Source organism: Rosa chinensis, chromosome 7 (genome assembly GCF_002994745.2).
Source record: "Rosa chinensis cultivar Old Blush chromosome 7, RchiOBHm-V2, whole genome shotgun sequence".
In the NCBI taxonomy this organism is placed as follows: Eukaryota; Viridiplantae; Streptophyta; class Magnoliopsida; order Rosales; family Rosaceae; genus Rosa; species Rosa chinensis.
Window position 1 is genome coordinate 64,029,242 of NC_037094.1, and position 16,195 is coordinate 64,045,436.

A 16,195-nucleotide genomic window follows, 5' to 3' on the forward strand; every position below is an offset into this window, starting at 1 on the left:
TTGCGCTTGTACTCTATTATTTCATCCATCCAGCTGGGATTGACCTCTATATTGAAAATTTCCGCTAGGATTTTGGTGATGCTTGGCTTGTCAAGGCATTCGACCTTTGTGTCCGTCAGACTTTAGTGTGGTTGAGCGGTTGCCAATCTTGCCAGAGAGTCTGCCTTAGCATTCTTTTCTCTGGGGATTTGTGTGATGGAGTGGAACTTGAATTTCCTGAATAGGATTTTTACGTACCCTAAGTATGCCATTAGTTGTTTATCCTTGGCTTGGAAGCTGTCGTTGACCTGGTTCACGACTAGTTAGGAATCGCTGAATATGTTGACACTATCAGCGCCTGAGTCAATGGCGAGGAGTAGGCCTGCAATGAGTGCTTCATACTCCACCATGTTGTTTGAAGCTGTGAAGTTGAATTTTAGCGCGTACTCCACGTTCAGTCCCCCTACCCTGTCAAGATGATTTCCGCTCCACAGGCCTTGGCGCAGGCTGAGCTGTCGACATGGAGGTTGCATTATGATTGTTGCTTGGATGTCGGTTCCTCGGTGGTTGTCATGGTTGTGTTGCTTTCTTCTGCCCCTATGGTTGGTTCATCTTGACGCTTAGTGAGCTCAGCGTTGAAGTCCGCTACCGCCTGGCCTTTTATAGCGGTACATGGTTTGTACTCGATGTTGAACTCGCTGAGCTCAATTGCCCATTTGTTGAGGCGGCCAGAGTGTTCAGGGTTCTGCATTACTTGTTTCAGCGGTTGGTTTGTCAGGACATGAATTGTATGGTCTTGAAAGTATTGGCGGAGGCGTCTAGCGGCGACGATGAGTGCGAGAGCAAGTTGCTCCAGGGGGGTGTATCTTGTCTCAGCTCCGTTCATACCTCTGCCTGCATAGAATACCGGGAGCTCGTTCTATCCCTCTCTTCGTACTATGGCGCAGCTTGTCGCTGATGTGGATACCGCAAGGTATATGTAAAGTATCTCACCCTGCATGGGGATGGAGAGGAGTGGGATTGCCGCTAAGTATTCCTTTAAACTCTGGAATGCCGCCTCACAGACCGAAGATCAATTTCCTTTTTGTGGGTACTCTTCATGGCTTTGAAGAATGGGAGGCACCTGTCAGTGAGCTTAGAGATGAAACAAGATAGTGCGGTTAGCTTGCCCTGGAGGCTCTGCACGTATGCCTTCCACTCTGGGGACTTCATGTTGAGGATGGCTTGTACCTTGTCGGGGTTAGCCTATATGCCTCGTTCGCTAATGATGTTGCCCAAAAATTTTCTAGCGGTGACTATGAAAAAGCACTTCTTGGGGTTGAGGCGCATACCGTAGGCTAAGAGAATGGCGAATATGATGCGGAGGTTTGCCACGTGTCCGCTAGCCTTGATGCTCTTGACAAGCATGTCATCCATATATACCTCTATTAGTTTGCTGAGGTGCTCTGCGAACATGGCGTTCATCAACCGTTGGTATGTTGCTCCGGCGTTCTTCAACCCTAAAGGCATGTCATTGTAGCAGTATAGGCCTTTGTCGGTTGTGAAGGTGGTGCACTTTTGGTCACTAGGTTTCATCTTGATTTGGTTGTATCTGGAGAAGTCGTCCATCATGCTCAGCAGGTCATGTCCCGCTGTTGTGTCGACCAACTGGTCAATGCGCGGTAGCGGGAAACTATCTTTGGGGCATGCCTTGTTGAGACCTTTGAAGTCTACACACATTTGCCATTTTCTGCTGGGCTTTTTTACCATGACCAAGTTGGAAATCCATTGGGGGTAATTGACTTGGCGGATGAACCTAATGCTTTGTAGCTTTGCGTCCTCTTCGCCTATTACATGATATCTTTCTTCGTCGAAGGTCCTTCTCTTCTGTTTGATTGGATAGAAGGATGATTTGATGCTTAACTTGTGCGTAATGATGTTAGGGGAGATGCCTGGCATATTAGCGTAGGACCACACAAACATGACGACGTTATCTTGCAGAAATTGTGTGAATTCTGTCGCTATCTCGGGGGATAGTTGCGCGCCGATGCGGACCGTCCTCTCAGGGTGCTTGTCAGAGACGCTGATGACCTGTAGAGATGTTTCTGGGTTGACAGGTTCCTTTTTTACGTACTTCTTCTCGTCGTCTCTGGGGTCGTCAATCTTATTCGTCAGCGGCAGGTGATTTCCTACAGTTAGGATTTCATGACGTCGCATCGACCGCGTCACCGTTGTTGAGTAGCATTCTCGTGCTAGTTGTTGGCTTCCTTTCACACAGCGCGTGCCGTTGGGTGTAGGGAACTTCATGAGAAGCATATATTAAGCAATGATGCACTTTAGCTTGTTGAGTGCCCATCGGCCGATGATGGCATTGTAAGAACTGAAGCAATCAACAACAATAAACTCGGTGTGTACCTCCGCTGTGCATGGGCTGGCTCCGATGGACAGGCGCATGTAGTCAGAACTCAGTGGTTGCGTGACGTCACCAGAGAAACTAAGCAGGGGTTCGTGGTCCTCTAGTAGCTTTCTGTTTCGCTGGAGTTGGTTATAGCAACCATTGACAGCGGATCCGCTATCAACGAAGACCCTCCCCACTGACCATTTGTCAAGTATGGTGTCGATCAAGAATGGATCGTCGTGGGGGAGATGCACTCCATGTTCTTCTCCCTCGGAGAAGGTTATGGGCTCCCACCCAAATCTCGGTAGCTTAGCGTATCTTTCATAGCGGATGTTGCAAACTTCTTTGGGGTGGTTGGCGCGCGCATAGCGCTTCCTTGCCCTGTGAGACATGTTGCTGATGGGAGCGCCTCAGTCGATGGTGTTGATGCGGTGCATGGGCTCGATATTGGCGAGTACTGTCGGTGGTTGTCACACCTTGAATTGTTCCAGCTTGCCATCTCGAACAGGGTCTCAATTGCTATTTTAAGAGTGTTGCAACTATTGGTGTTGTGACCGCTGTCTTTGTGGTACTTGCACCACTTGCCGATGCTCCTTGGTTTTCCCACTCTCAGGTATTTTCTTGGGGGTGGCGGTGAGATTTGGTCCCTGTACTGATCGTATATCTCTTCATATGAAGCTGTGAGGACTGTGAACACTGCGCACCGCTGGGAGGACCTTGTCTACTTGTTGCTGTTATCCCCATGGAACGAGCGATTAGCCTTGTTGTGGTATTGCTGATCCTTTTGCCACTTGCTCTGGTAGTTGTTTTGCTGCCATTCTCTTTTTTTTTTTTTTTTAGTTGGAGGTGTGGCAGGGGTTTTGTTAGTGGTTTCATGTCGGCTGGAGGAAGGCTGAGTTGACTTGGCAGGCGTTTGTGGAGGTGGTGGTGCTTCTCCTTATGTGATGAATTCTGCTTGCGCGTGGAAGACTACCTCGCTCATGACGTGGTCATACGCGCTATTTGGATAATTGTAGTTGAGATGATAGAGAAATGGTCCCTTTAGGAGGTCTTTCTTGAAGGTCGTCAATGCCATTGTTTTGCCAAGGTCACGGCACTAAGATGTCGCCGCTCTCCACCTTGTGACGAACGCTTTCAGTGTTTCTTCCGCACCGTACTTGACGTTGAACAGTTGGCTTGTGTTATGATGTCCTGCGACCAAGAGGATAAACCACGACAGGAAGGAGTTTGATAGTGCATGAAATGAGTCGATGGATCCTTGTGGGCATTCGAAGAACCAACTCATCGCCTCACTATCCAACGTCTCGCTGAACAAATGGCGGAGGGTGGCGTCATCGAATCCCTTGTTGTTAGTGACCTTCTTGAAGGTGTCCATATGGACGAAAGGATCAGTGAGGCCGCTGTATTGTGCCATTTTTGGCATTTTTGCCTGCAAGATTATGGCGATAAAAGGTCCTGGTCTTCACCTAAAGAGCGGGTTTTGGATTGGTGCTGGGGTGCTTGTCTCGGATAAGTCTTTCTTCCAGTTGTTTCATTCTTTCCAGGATTAGGGTGGTTGCGTCGCCAGCGGGTCCTGCTTGGAGGTTCCGCTGTGCCAACTCCTACCTGGGAGCCGGTGGGTTTCCTTTGGTTCTCGCCCTGGTTGTGGTGTGGTGGGTCCACGGTTATGATTCTGTTTCTTGTTCTATCATTAAACATGGTGGAGGTAGAGGACCCATTCCTGCCAGCTCGGATGGGTTCAACGGTACCTGAATCTGTATGATTGGTGCTGTTATCAATCTTCTGCCGCTGGGTCGACTACTCCTAGTACTTTGCGATTGTTTGCTTTGCGTTGGGTTAGTGTTTGCCTCCAGCGCCTTCTTTAGTTTGTCGAATTTTGACATCAGCGTGGGCACCTGTTTCTAAGCCTCGGCCTTTTCCTTGCATTCCTGTTCGCGCTTCCTATTTGCCTTGTGGAAGTCTGCCAGTGCCAGCTCATACTTGGCGGCTAGGTCCTGGTCTGGTGGTTGGCGGCCACTGCTCGGGCGAGCCTCGGTTGTGACCTGAGTTCGTGGGATCTGAGGGGTATCTTGGGGCTCCATGCTAAGGTTTACAGGAGTATTGAAGAGTGAGCAATTAACGTTAGCCACTTGGTTAACGTTAGTCGCCGGGTTGGTGGGTTGGGGGTTGACGGATTGGTCCGCTTGCTCATCGGCGATTTCCCAGCGACCTTTGGTCATGGTGATTGTTGTGGTGGGGTGACCTTTTGCTCAAGGATTCCACAGACGGAGCCAATGTTAATGTCTGAGATTCAGCGGTAGCCGAACCTTGGTTAACGCGGGCCCACGGAGCAGGCCGCTACTTTACGATACTCTCGTTGTTTCCACTATCTGTCAAATAAAATACGCTGGGCGTTAGAGGGAAACCGCGGTTGGCGGTCTTCTCTAATCCGATGCCTAAGTTAGTCAATGTATTTGCGTTGACAGAATAACATTAGGTAAGTAGTAAATGCATAATTAATGAGGAGAGAGGAGTGAACCTTTTATAGGTGAGGAAGAGACTGATCTCTTCCTTGTTTTCGATGTGGGACTGATATGCTTCTATTCCCAGCTTCTGATACTTCAGCGAGGTGACATTGGCGCGGAGCGTGGCAGAGCGTCAACGGCGATCTTGGGCTGAGCCATAGCTCAAGCGATAGCCTGTCTGGTGGTGTTTACGTAGGTCACACCCTTAATAGCTATTTGGAACTGCTAGCGGTAGCATGAGCGTGGCTCATTATAGCTAATTATGCTTTAGGCAAATGCTCATGTAAGTACAGAGTTGGAGGTGATGGATTTTGGGCCTTTGGTCTTCAGACTTTATAGGCTGCAGAGATGCAGTTTGCTGGGTTGGGCCCTTCGGCTAGCCTATCTATCCCCTCTCTCTCACTTGGGTTTGGCTTGGATTGGGCCTTCTAGGGGGAGTGGCACATTTTGACCTTAGCTGGACTTGTGGTGGGCTTCCCTATTACTTCATGTTGGTGTATAACAATATGTTTTTAGGTGACTTAATTTAGCATTTGGGAGGATGAGTCTGGTTTACGTTAGGTTTATTTTTATGTTTTAGTTTAAGTTATTTTCTTTTTGAGTTAGTATTTCCTTTTAGTTATTTTAGTCATTTGAATAAGTGAGCATGTCAAATTGTATTAAGTAGCATTTGCTAGGATGGTTTCTGGTCTGACTAGCTTGTGGCTTCGACATTATGATGAAACTTTCCTTGTGATGTGATTACTCTAGCCTAACCTAGTACGATTGTATGATCTTTTGATCATTGGAATATATTTTTCCTTCCCCTCAAAAACAAGAAAAAGGCTCTTACAATGTTTGGTGTTTTAGGTTTTCGATCTCATTTTTCCTTGTCTGACGATGGCCCCTTATCTTCTCAACATATGGTTATTAGTGAATTCAGATAGGCAATTGTCCCCCCCCCTCCCCCTCCCCATTGAACCATCTGAAGTCTGGACTATTGAGGAAAGTTTGATTCCATCTTTTGAGGGAGAAGGTGGCGATGTCGAGGTACGAGTGCTAGTGCTAGATTCTTAGAGGTTGGAAGCTGATCATACTGGTTCAGTTACTTTTTTTGCTCTAATTTTATTAGGGTTTTGGTTAGTGCAAATTAAACACAAACATATAAGAGTTCTCAATCATACAAAATCAAACAAGCAATCTCAATAACTAAGTTTTCAAAACTAAGATAGGATAATAATAGTTTTTCACATAATTAGGGCTTCAAATTTGCCCCTAACAAAAAGAATTTAGTTGCACATAGTTTTAAAAACTAAAATAAAAGATAGAATAAAAATAGAGAAAAGAAAAGAAGAAAAAGATGGTGGCGGATGAACAAGAAAGAGAGATAGAAGAGAATGTACAAGGTGTTGTGTCTTAAATTGTGTTGCAGAGGTCTCTATTTAGGAGATGCCATGCCTTATTTCCTTCTTCAACTCTACTTGCAATTTACTTCCCTAGTTAATTAAGGTTTCCTTTTATTGGTGCATAACGTAATCTTTTAGGATTCTTCTAAGACTTTTTGTTATTATGGTGTCTTGAACCTTCCAAAACTTCAAAGCAAAGCCACAATAAAGATTCATGCTCAGATTCCCTTGTTTGAATAGGATTTGATTTCTGCTTCTCAAGCTTATTTCTTGGACTAGGCATCATTTCTTTTAGAATGATCAATCACCTTCGAGAAAAACTTTAAATAAGTCCCCGGAAAAGATCTCCCAAAACGCTTCATGAAAAGTTGACTGTTTCTGCCTTCTCAGGAAGCCTCCTTCAAGCCTGAATTCCTGCTACCTTGTTGACGTTTCTGACCAACTCTTGGGCTCATGTTGTAGTCCTGTATTTAAGAGATGCCAACTCTTTCATCAAGAGTCCTCTCAAAAGGTTGCAGGAAAAGCTCTCCAAAACTCAATCCGAGAAGCTAATTCTGAACTGCAGTTTTCAGCTTTGCAGCAATTGTTTTGCACAACAAATTTCGTGATCTTCTCTTGTCATTTTTTGCCAAAGGAATTATCAAACCTAGTCCTAGGCCTCATCAAAAAGCCCGCGGATCAAGTGGGCCGATGGAGGCCAGCCGGCTTGGCCCGTCAAAAAGCCCGCATCTGCCCTTCAAAAGCCCGCTAGGCCCGGCCCGTAAAAGCCTGTAAACAATTATGTATTATATATATATATATGTATATATCTATATATGTATGTTGATGTGCTCATATTTTCTTATATTTCTATGCCTCTTTCTCTTGGAGTCTTGGTATATATGTTTAGTTCTCCTTATTTATGGTTCATTTAGGTTAGTTTAGTGTCTTTGTAGGTGTGTTTCAAAGAAAGAAGAAAAGAAGCTAAGTTGAGCTAACTAACACAGAAAACTGTTGTGCAGAACACCTAACTTCGCTGAATTACTGGGAACTGCTTGGATGGAATTAGGAGCTTTAATCTATATGCAAGGAAAGCCCTATGTGTCTAGTTTCTGAGGAAATTTACAGTTTGTGATTCCGACTTTTCTAGAAGGAGTTATGGTAATTTAAGTGAAGGAAGTTCAGCTTAGACGGGAATCTGCAACATCTTTTACAAGTTCATGTCTAGAACCTAACTTCGTTGAATTATTGGGAACTTCTTAGATGGAATTAGAAGCTGTACCCTATATGCACGGAAAGCCCCATGTGTCTAGTTTCTGAGGAATTTGACGGTTTGCGATTCTGACTTTTCTAGAAGGAGTTATGGCAATTTAAGTGAAGGTAGTTCAGCTTGGACGGGAATCTGTAACATCTTTTACAAGTTCATGTCTAGAAGGCCCAACACATATATTTGGAAATCTTCAGTGTGCCGCATCATCATTATTGAAGATTAAGGACTTTTAGATATGTTTATATGTATGTATATGTTATATGTGTGTGTGTGTGTGTGTGTGAATTTGTTGTAATTTGGCTTATGGTGAAATTGGAAGTTCTCATACTTCTATATAGAATATGTGCATATATATTCTACATGTCATAAATACGGTTGACCGATTCGATCGGATTCGAAAATATGGTGAACTTAGCTAAATTTTTTACCACACTCATAATTTATTATAATAATATCATCCAATGGTCGGTTTTTCCATTTTATTTGAATTGATAGAGGTTGCCATTTTGGAGTGTATGATATATAAATATAGGTTTATAAGAGTAACTAAGTTTGACCTAGTTGATCAAATTCGAAACGAGACCCAAATTGGCTGGATTTTCTACAACCACCATAAAACATTACAATCTCTCCATCGAGTGGTTGGTTTCTCCGAATTCATTTTCCACTTCATGGTTGCTTTAGAATGAATCTCAACAATTTAAATGCAATGTATAAGTCATACAACTTTAGGAGGCAAATTGGTATAGACCAACGTATTTGTAATTAAAATTGAAATTTTTATCTTATGTCCACGCACATCCATTAATGGAACATTTACATACTTCATGTGAAAAAATAAGCACGTTTCACGGTCGTCATGTCATTGGTCAACCAAGAAGACATACAAGTGATAACGGTTGACCAATTCGATCAGATTCGAAAATATGGTGAAATTGGCTAAATTTTTTACCACACTCATAATTTATTGTAATAATCACATCCACCGGTTGGTTTTTTTATTTTATTTGAATTTATAGAGATTGCTCTTTGGAGTGTATGATATATAAATATAGGTTTATAAGAGTAACTAAGTTTGACCTAGTTGATCGAATTCGAAACGAGAACTAAATTGGCTGGATTTTTTACAACCACCATAAAACATTACAATCTCTCTATCGAGCGGTTGGTTTCTCCAAATTCATCTTCCACTTCATGGTTGCTTTAGAATGGACCTCAACAATTTAAATGCAATGTATAAGTCATATAACTTTAGGAGGCAAATTAGTATAGGCCAATGTATTTGTAATTAAAAATTAAAATTTTTATCTTATGTCCACACACATCCATCGATGAAATATTTACAAACGTGATGTAAAAAAAAAGCAAGTTTGCAGTCATCACGCCATCGGTCAATCAAGAAAACATGCAAGTGACTACGGTTGACTAATACGATCGGGTTCGAAACTATGGTGAAATTGACTAAATTTTGAATCACACGTATAATTTATTGTAATAATCACATCTAACGGTCGGTTTTCCTATTTTCTTTGATTTGCTAATGGTTGCTCTTTGGAGTGTATGATATATAAATGGGAAAAACTCACAAACAATACCTGAACTTCAAGTCACTAATAACTTTCGTACCTCAAGTTAAAAAAATATCAGATTGGTACCTGAACTTCTGACCCTGACCTAATATCAGTATCTGGGAACAGTAAAATCGTTAACGGAGTTAATTTTTTAAGGGTAAATATGTCATTACACTGTTCATCATCTCCAAAACTCTCCCCTCTCTCTCTGCAAACCCAGATTTTTCATTATCTTCTTCATACCTCACACACACAAACCCAAACCGACCAAAGGAGAGGTGAGAGGTGAGAGGAGTTGGTGGTGAATGGGACGGTGGCTATTGAAGAAGTGAAAGGTTGGTTGATAGTGGTGATGAGGTATGAAGAAGAAGAAGAAGAAGAAATCTGGTATTGCATAGAGAGGGGAGAGTTTTGGAGATGATGAACAGTGAAATGACATATTTACCCTTCAAAAATTAACCCGTTAACTATTTTACTGTTCCCAGGTACTGATATTGGGTGGGGGTCAGAAGTTCAAGTACCAGTCTGATATTTTTTGAACTTGAGGTATGAAAGTTATTAGTGGCCGATAGGTCAGGTACTGTTTATGAGATTTTCCCTATATAATATAGATTTATAAAAAATTAGTGTCTTTAAAAATTTATTTATAAATAAATTAGTGTCTATATATAAATATAGATTTTTTTTGGGTACGATATAGATTTGTTCCTTTTGGTTGTATTTGATTATTATCCAATGAATTTTCAAAGCTTGATTAAAAAAAAGAATATTAGTGTCTTTAAATATTTATTTATAAATAAAGCCCGCATGGCCCAATACGAAAAAGCCCGCAAGGCAAGGCCCGGCCCGGCCCTAAAAAGCCTGCAAGGCCCGCTATATATGGACTAGCTTGGATAATTTGATTTACAATAAAGCCCGGCCGCCATTATTTAAAAATGTAACAAGGCCCGGCCCGACCAGTTGATGAGGCCTACCTAGTCCTCTGCATCTATACTTCGTGTTTGCTATCTTTATTGCTCCATTAAAGCTTTTGTTTCTCTCGAATTACTTCACAAAACTAAAAAATAACAGAGTTAAAACTGACTTAGGGGTCATCATTTAGCCCGTGGGCCGATGGAGGCCCACCGGCCCGCAGGGCCAAAAGCCCGGCCCGGCCCGCCAAAAAGCCCGCCATAGGCCCGGCCCGGTGGGTAGAGGGCCGGGCTTGGTTTAGGGGTTAGAAACCCGGCCCGGCCCATAAGCCCGACCCGCCAAAAGCCAGCTAGGCCCGGCTCTTAAAAGCCCGCAAATAAATATATATTATATAAAATTATATATATATATATATATATAATACAAATTTCAATAAACGGATCCTACTGTTATTTCAAAATAAAGAGAATCCTAGGCTAGATTGAGTGTTTCTTACCGTTGGATTGGAGACCAGCTGTCTCACACCATCCCATAACTGACAAACCCACGTCCCCACTTACCCACTAGGTTAGTCTCTCACACTCTCACTCAACTCACAAATCACCCTATTTCGAAAACAACTCTTCTCTCTCGTTCTCTCCGCCGTCCCCGATTTCCCTGTAACTCTTCTCTCTCATTCTCACGAATCTCACAGCCGCTGCCTCCGTTGTGAGACTGTTCCTTGATTTCCCTCTAGCTCGTAGCTTCATCCTCCATCGGTCCATCCCTCCAGTCTGCTCCATCCCTGCTCCGCTGCTTTGGTAGATCTGCGATTCCAACTAGTCAACGACGCCGTCGATCACCTCAAATCCGGCAGCTACCGCGGCCTCTTCTTTCAGATCAAAGTTCGAATCTCAGACTAAGAACCCGTTTCTTCAATTTTCTGTTTGTCTTGAAATAGATTAGTGTGAAATAGATCTGTTCGAATCTCAGACTAAGATTCAAGTTACATGTTTGACTTTTTGATCATTGTAATGTGCAGGTTCGAGTGCAAGATATTCGGAGGCTTCCCCTTTTCTGCAGTCTTGTAGACATTCTTGTGGAACTCCTGGAAGCTGGTAATGGAGCGAAAGGAAAATCTCTTTTTGATTTGTTCATTTTCAGCATCTGTTTTAAATGGAGCGAAAGGAAAATCTGACGAGTTTGAGTTTTATTTCTTTGTTTGTTCATGCTTCAGAATACATATATCTGCAATCTAGCACGGACTGAAACGAAACTGAATCAAGTTGAAACGATGGCTTTTGAATCAAGGTTATGGCTTATTTGTTCCTTTTATTTTTCTTTTGAAGTTGGTATTTTGATTTATTGGACAGGAGTTGAAAGACTAAATTTTTTTTTATGCGTTTTGAAGAACCCAGTTGTTCCTTTGATTAGATGTTGGGGTCAGAATGATTAGATATTGTTTTATGCATGTTTTGAGTTCTTATTGTCACAATGAATATATAACTGGTACTAGTAACTAGTTCTTAGTAACAATCTAGTTGTTGTATGCTATTTTTTTTCTTGCTTTGATTGTGATCTCTAATATTGTAGGACGAGGAAGAGCAAACAAAGGAATGGACAGTAGCATCTCTGTGAATAAGTTGTGCCTCATAGCAGTTTTAGTTTGTTCATTCAAAACTCTCAAGTAATATCTGAACCTTGTTTATTTCCAGCTAGAAATGGATGATATTAATGTTGATAATGTGACTGAAACTGGAGCTTCATCTATTTCAGCATCTTCTAAGAAATCTAGGTTCACTAGTAATGTTTGGGAATTTTTTGAAAGGGTTCAAGTTAATGAGCGTGGAAATATGGTACCAAAAAATAAATGTGGGGTTTGTAAGACTTTACTTAGAGGTGGTGCTAGTGCTGGTACTAGTCATTTAAGAAGACATTTACAAATTCATGAGAAAGGGCAGAAAAGATTAGGTCCTGATATTTCTGGAAATATCACTACTTTTGCTTACGATAAGAATGTTGCACGTAGAGAACTTGTTGATTATGTTATTAGAGCTGAATTGCCTTTTACTTTTGTTGAAAAACATGATTTTAAAGGAATGATTCGTCGAGGATTTTGTCCTCAATATGTAGGAATTTCTGCCTCAACATGTAAAAGAGATGTGATGAAGAAATTTGTTAAGGGCAAAAATGAGCTCTTGAGTCTTTTTGAAAAGTTTGAAGGCAAAATTTGTTTGACTTCGGATGTTTGGTCATCGCGTCAAAAAATGGGTTACATGTCACTTACTGCACATTTTATTGATAAAAATTGGTCTTTAAATAAAAGAATAATATGCTTTAAGATGATTGAGTACCCTCACACAGGAGAGTCACTTGCAAATCATATATTTGAAGAATTGTTGTTTTGGCGCATTCATAATAAAATATTTTCCATCTCTTTAGACAATGCTACGAATAATGATGTGGTTGCATGTGTTCTTCCCACTTATCTTATGCTTGAGGTAGCGCCTAAAAGGTTGTTTCATGTACGATGTTGTGCTCATATTTTGAATTTGATTGTGCAAGATGGTTTACGTATTTTAGGTCCATCTATTGATAAAATAATCAATGTTGTTAGAAGCATGAATTCTTCTAATAAGAGACATGAATTGTGGGTACGTTGTTGTAATGATTTGCAAAAGCCAAAAAAAAATATTGACAATGATGTGCCTCATAGGTGGAATTCCACTTATGAACTTTTAGAAGTAGCTTTAAGTTATAAAGGGCCTTTGAATATGTATGCTCTAAAAGTGAATGAATCACGGTCTTGCAATTTAGATGTTCCATCGGAACAAGATTGGTCAATTGCACAACTAGTTAATCGCTTTTTATTGATTTTTGCATCCTCAACCAAGATATTTTCTGGTGTATATTACCCTACATCATGTCGTGTTATTAGTTGCTTGATAGATATCCATTTTGCATTTGAGGCATATTCTGATTTTAATGTATTTAAGGATGCATTGGCTGCAATGAAGGACAAATTTGATAAGTATTGGGGTACATTTCCCAAAGCTTTTTGCTTTGCTACAATTATGGATCCTAGATTTAAGTTATTTGCTATTGGAGAATGGTTAAAATGCATGGGTATTGATCAGCTTGATGTTGATAGAAAATTGTTAGAGTTAAGAACTGAATTGCAAGCTCTTTATGAAACATATAAGAAGAATATTGTGTCAGATGTAGCACCTAGGCAATCTGAAAATTTAACTTCTTCTACCTCGAGTGCTCCGGGTTCTATAGCATTGCCTATTGTTGGTAATTCCTCAATGCAAAGTTTGAAAAGGGCAAAGGTATCATCTTCATATACTTCTTCTGCGACTTCTAATGATTTACAAATGTACTATGATTTACCAACTATTGAAGTTGATGATGATAATCAATTTAGTGTCTTGGCTTGGTGGAAATCAAATGAACCATTATACCCTATAGTTTCTCGCATGGCTAGAGATTTGCTAACAATTCCAGCTTCTACTGTAGCTTCGGAGTCATGTTTTAGTGCAGGAGGTAGAGTTGTATATGAGAAAAGGGCTTGCTTGAGTCCAAATACAATAGAGGCGTTGATTTGCTTGAAAGATTGGGGTTTAGCAAAATCAAGGATGCAAGAGGCTCAGCGAGCGTGAAATGCAGCTAGCTGAAGAAAGGAGACTCATTAGGGAAGCACGACCAGATGGGAAATAGTGAAGATGAAGGTGGAAATGAATCTGATAATGATTCTGGAAATGAGTCTGGTGAACAGGTACATTGTTTTTGGTTCATTGCTCCTATTTTTTTATGCTTCAGTTTACCAAAACATGTTTGCTGGTTCTTTAAATCTCTATTTAAATGTGTAGGTACCAAGATCAGTTGAATCCCATGAGTTATCAACAAATCTGCAGCCTCAATTTTCAAGGTCAGTAGAGAAGTAGAAACTCTCATACATTCTTAACAAATCTGCAGGCGGCAGCCTTGAGTTGAAATGTTGAATCTCATGTATTTTTTTAACGATTTTTATGTGCTTTGAGTCTTTGTCTCTTTGACATACATTTTTGGTGGAAATTAGATGTTTGATTGGAGAGGCAGCCTTGAGTTGAAATGTTGAATCTCATGTATTTTTTTAACGATTTTTATGTGCTTTAGTATGAATTTTTGGTGGAAATTAGATGCTTGATTGGAGAGTATCTTCTCTATTTATGTTTGATAACCAAGGGACAATTTTTAACTCCCTGTACCAATTATGCAGGGCTGCAGGCATATGATAAAAGGGAAGAGTAAAGAAGCTTTCATTGCAATTAGAGAAGCATTGAAGTCCAAGTTCGCTGCATATAAGTTGTATTAATAATTTATTTTTGTTCTAAGTTGTGATTGGGAATGTTTCTACTATACTTTGTATTCTCTGTCTTTTTATTTCAATACATTAAATCGGGCGTGGGGATGAGCCTCCCAACTAGGTTGGGTTCCAAACCCCTTAAAAAAAAAGTATCATATCTTTAAAACTTCCTTTGTTAATAAAGCCCGGCCCGGCCAGTAAATACATGGGCTACCCGGTCCGGCCCGAAAAAGCCCGCAAGGCCCGCCTTCCCGGGCCGGGCTTGGATCTTGCCATTTATAATAAAGCCCGGCCCGGCCCGGCCCGCTATTTTTAGAAAAGGTAATAAGGCCCGGCCCTGCCCGGCCCGTTGACGACCCCTAAACTGACTTTTTAAAGGAAATAGTTAAGTAAAATGCAAAGGATTTAATATTATAGTCGTCGCATTTTATGCTCCTATCAAGATGGAGAGTCATCAAATATTTGGGAAGTCTCATTGTGGTGATTGATGGATTAGTAAAGCACAATTAATACAGTCAGTATTCTTGAGGAAATTGGTCTTCATAGATTGTCTGGTGCTCCAATCTTTGTTGTCCATGATATTCTAGATAATATTGATGGCATTGTTAAACTTAGAATTTTTGTAACAGCTTCGGCTCACTAGTTGTTTTTATTTTGTTTTGTTTGGTCTTCTTGCCCCAGTAATTCTTGCCCTCTACTATTTCATGTTTGGAGTTGGGATCCTGATGGCTTTTGAATTTGGGGATAGAATCTTGATTATTTGTTTGATCCGGCTTGCAGATGGGTTCATTTTTTCAGTTCCGTTTTGGGATCTTACGATCAAGACACTTCGCGAGACAATTATAATTTAGGGCTTAGAAATTACATTTAGGGGCAGAAGATTGATGAGGCAAATATAAATTTTTGAGAAATTTTAAAATGATGGAATCTAAAACTCCATCAATTAAAATTTCATTAATTGTAATTTCCATTGTTTAGTTGTATCTATATAAAATTTGGAATTATAGGGGGGTGTATTGTATTTGGATTTGTGCAGACTTTTTTTAAATGACAGACTTTTTGAAAAGTCCACAGACTCTTTAAAAAGTTGATAGACTGTTATGGATTTCTTAAAACCATTGATTTTAGCAACAGACTTTTATTGATTCATGAAAATCTATATACTTTATTATGACTGACTTCTACAGATTTCCTAGGATGTACAAAATATAAATAAATAAATAAATAAATAAATAAAACAAATGCAGCCCAAACACAAAACAAAATAATAATTTGTTGTCTCTTCAATGCTTCAGTATCTTCTAATAGAAATTGACTCAAATAAATGATTGTTAGTATGTCTAGCGAGTTTGTTCTCATTCCTAATCTCCCAACAACATAAATATACAATATAGATCACTTGATGTTTATGGTTAATTATTCTCATCAATTTTGTTTTCGCCGATTAACATATATTGTAGCAATATTGGTCAATGTCTTGATCTATAATCAATCAATTTAAATTCAATTGTTCAACCTTTTTTTGAACCATAATATAAATTCAAATTAATGAGAATAATTAATTAATAAAATAAAATTTAGTATGGTTCAAGGTCTTAGGGTTAGACCACAATATTTGAGTTTTAGGATTTCATAAATTATTTTTATTGCTATTAGGGTTTGAAGTATCACAATTGAAAAAAAAAAAAATCACATTCAACAACTATACAATGAACATGTTGGGTATCAAAAAAGGTTGATATCATAAAAGATTAGAGACAAAACAAAAAATTAAGAGAGAGATGATGAAGGACAAACTTCTTCGTGAGTAGAGAGAAGAACTTTGACAAACTTTTTTTTTTTGAAGAGGAAACTTTGATAGACTTTTTAAAATCTTTGGTCTGGATGATGG

General features: G+C 40.2%; 1 protein-coding gene and 1 long non-coding RNA gene across 2 annotated transcripts; one reads left to right on the forward strand and one right to left on the reverse strand.

The window, feature by feature from the left end:
* Window positions 1-511: 511 nt before the first annotated feature.
* Window positions 512-2,748, reverse strand: LOC112178393. Its single transcript, XM_024316547.1, has 4 exons — window positions 2,374-2,748; window positions 1,813-2,259; window positions 1,402-1,716; window positions 512-724 (listed from the first exon to the last, which is right to left on the reverse strand). The coding sequence occupies exons 1-4, from the start codon at window positions 2,746-2,748 to the stop codon at window positions 512-514; spliced, it is 1,350 nt and encodes a 449-aa protein (XP_024172315.1).
* A 9,997-nt stretch (window positions 2,749-12,745) lies between these two features.
* Window positions 12,746-14,304, forward strand: LOC121050434. Its single transcript, XR_005802959.1, has 3 exons — window positions 12,746-13,734; window positions 13,829-13,887; window positions 14,218-14,304. It is a non-coding gene; the product is annotated as an uncharacterized LOC121050434 (long non-coding RNA).
* The last annotated feature ends 1,891 nt before the right edge of the window (window positions 14,305-16,195 follow it).

What these genes read in the sequence shown, in the direction of transcription:
- LOC112178393 (XM_024316547.1), bottom strand. Translation starts at nt 2,748, where the DNA reads ATGTCTCACAGGGCAAGGAAGCGCTATGCGCGCGCCAACCACCCCAAA. An exon ending in CCAGCCCATGCACAGCGGAG is followed by an intron (nt 2,260 to 2,373) that starts GTACACACCGAG and finishes CTTCTCATGAAG; the next exon opens with TTCCCTACACCCAACGGCAC. An exon ending in ACCTCAGCAAACTAATAGAG is followed by an intron (nt 725 to 1,401) that starts GTATATATGGAT and finishes CAAGTAATGCAG; the next exon opens with AACCCTGAACACTCTGGCCG.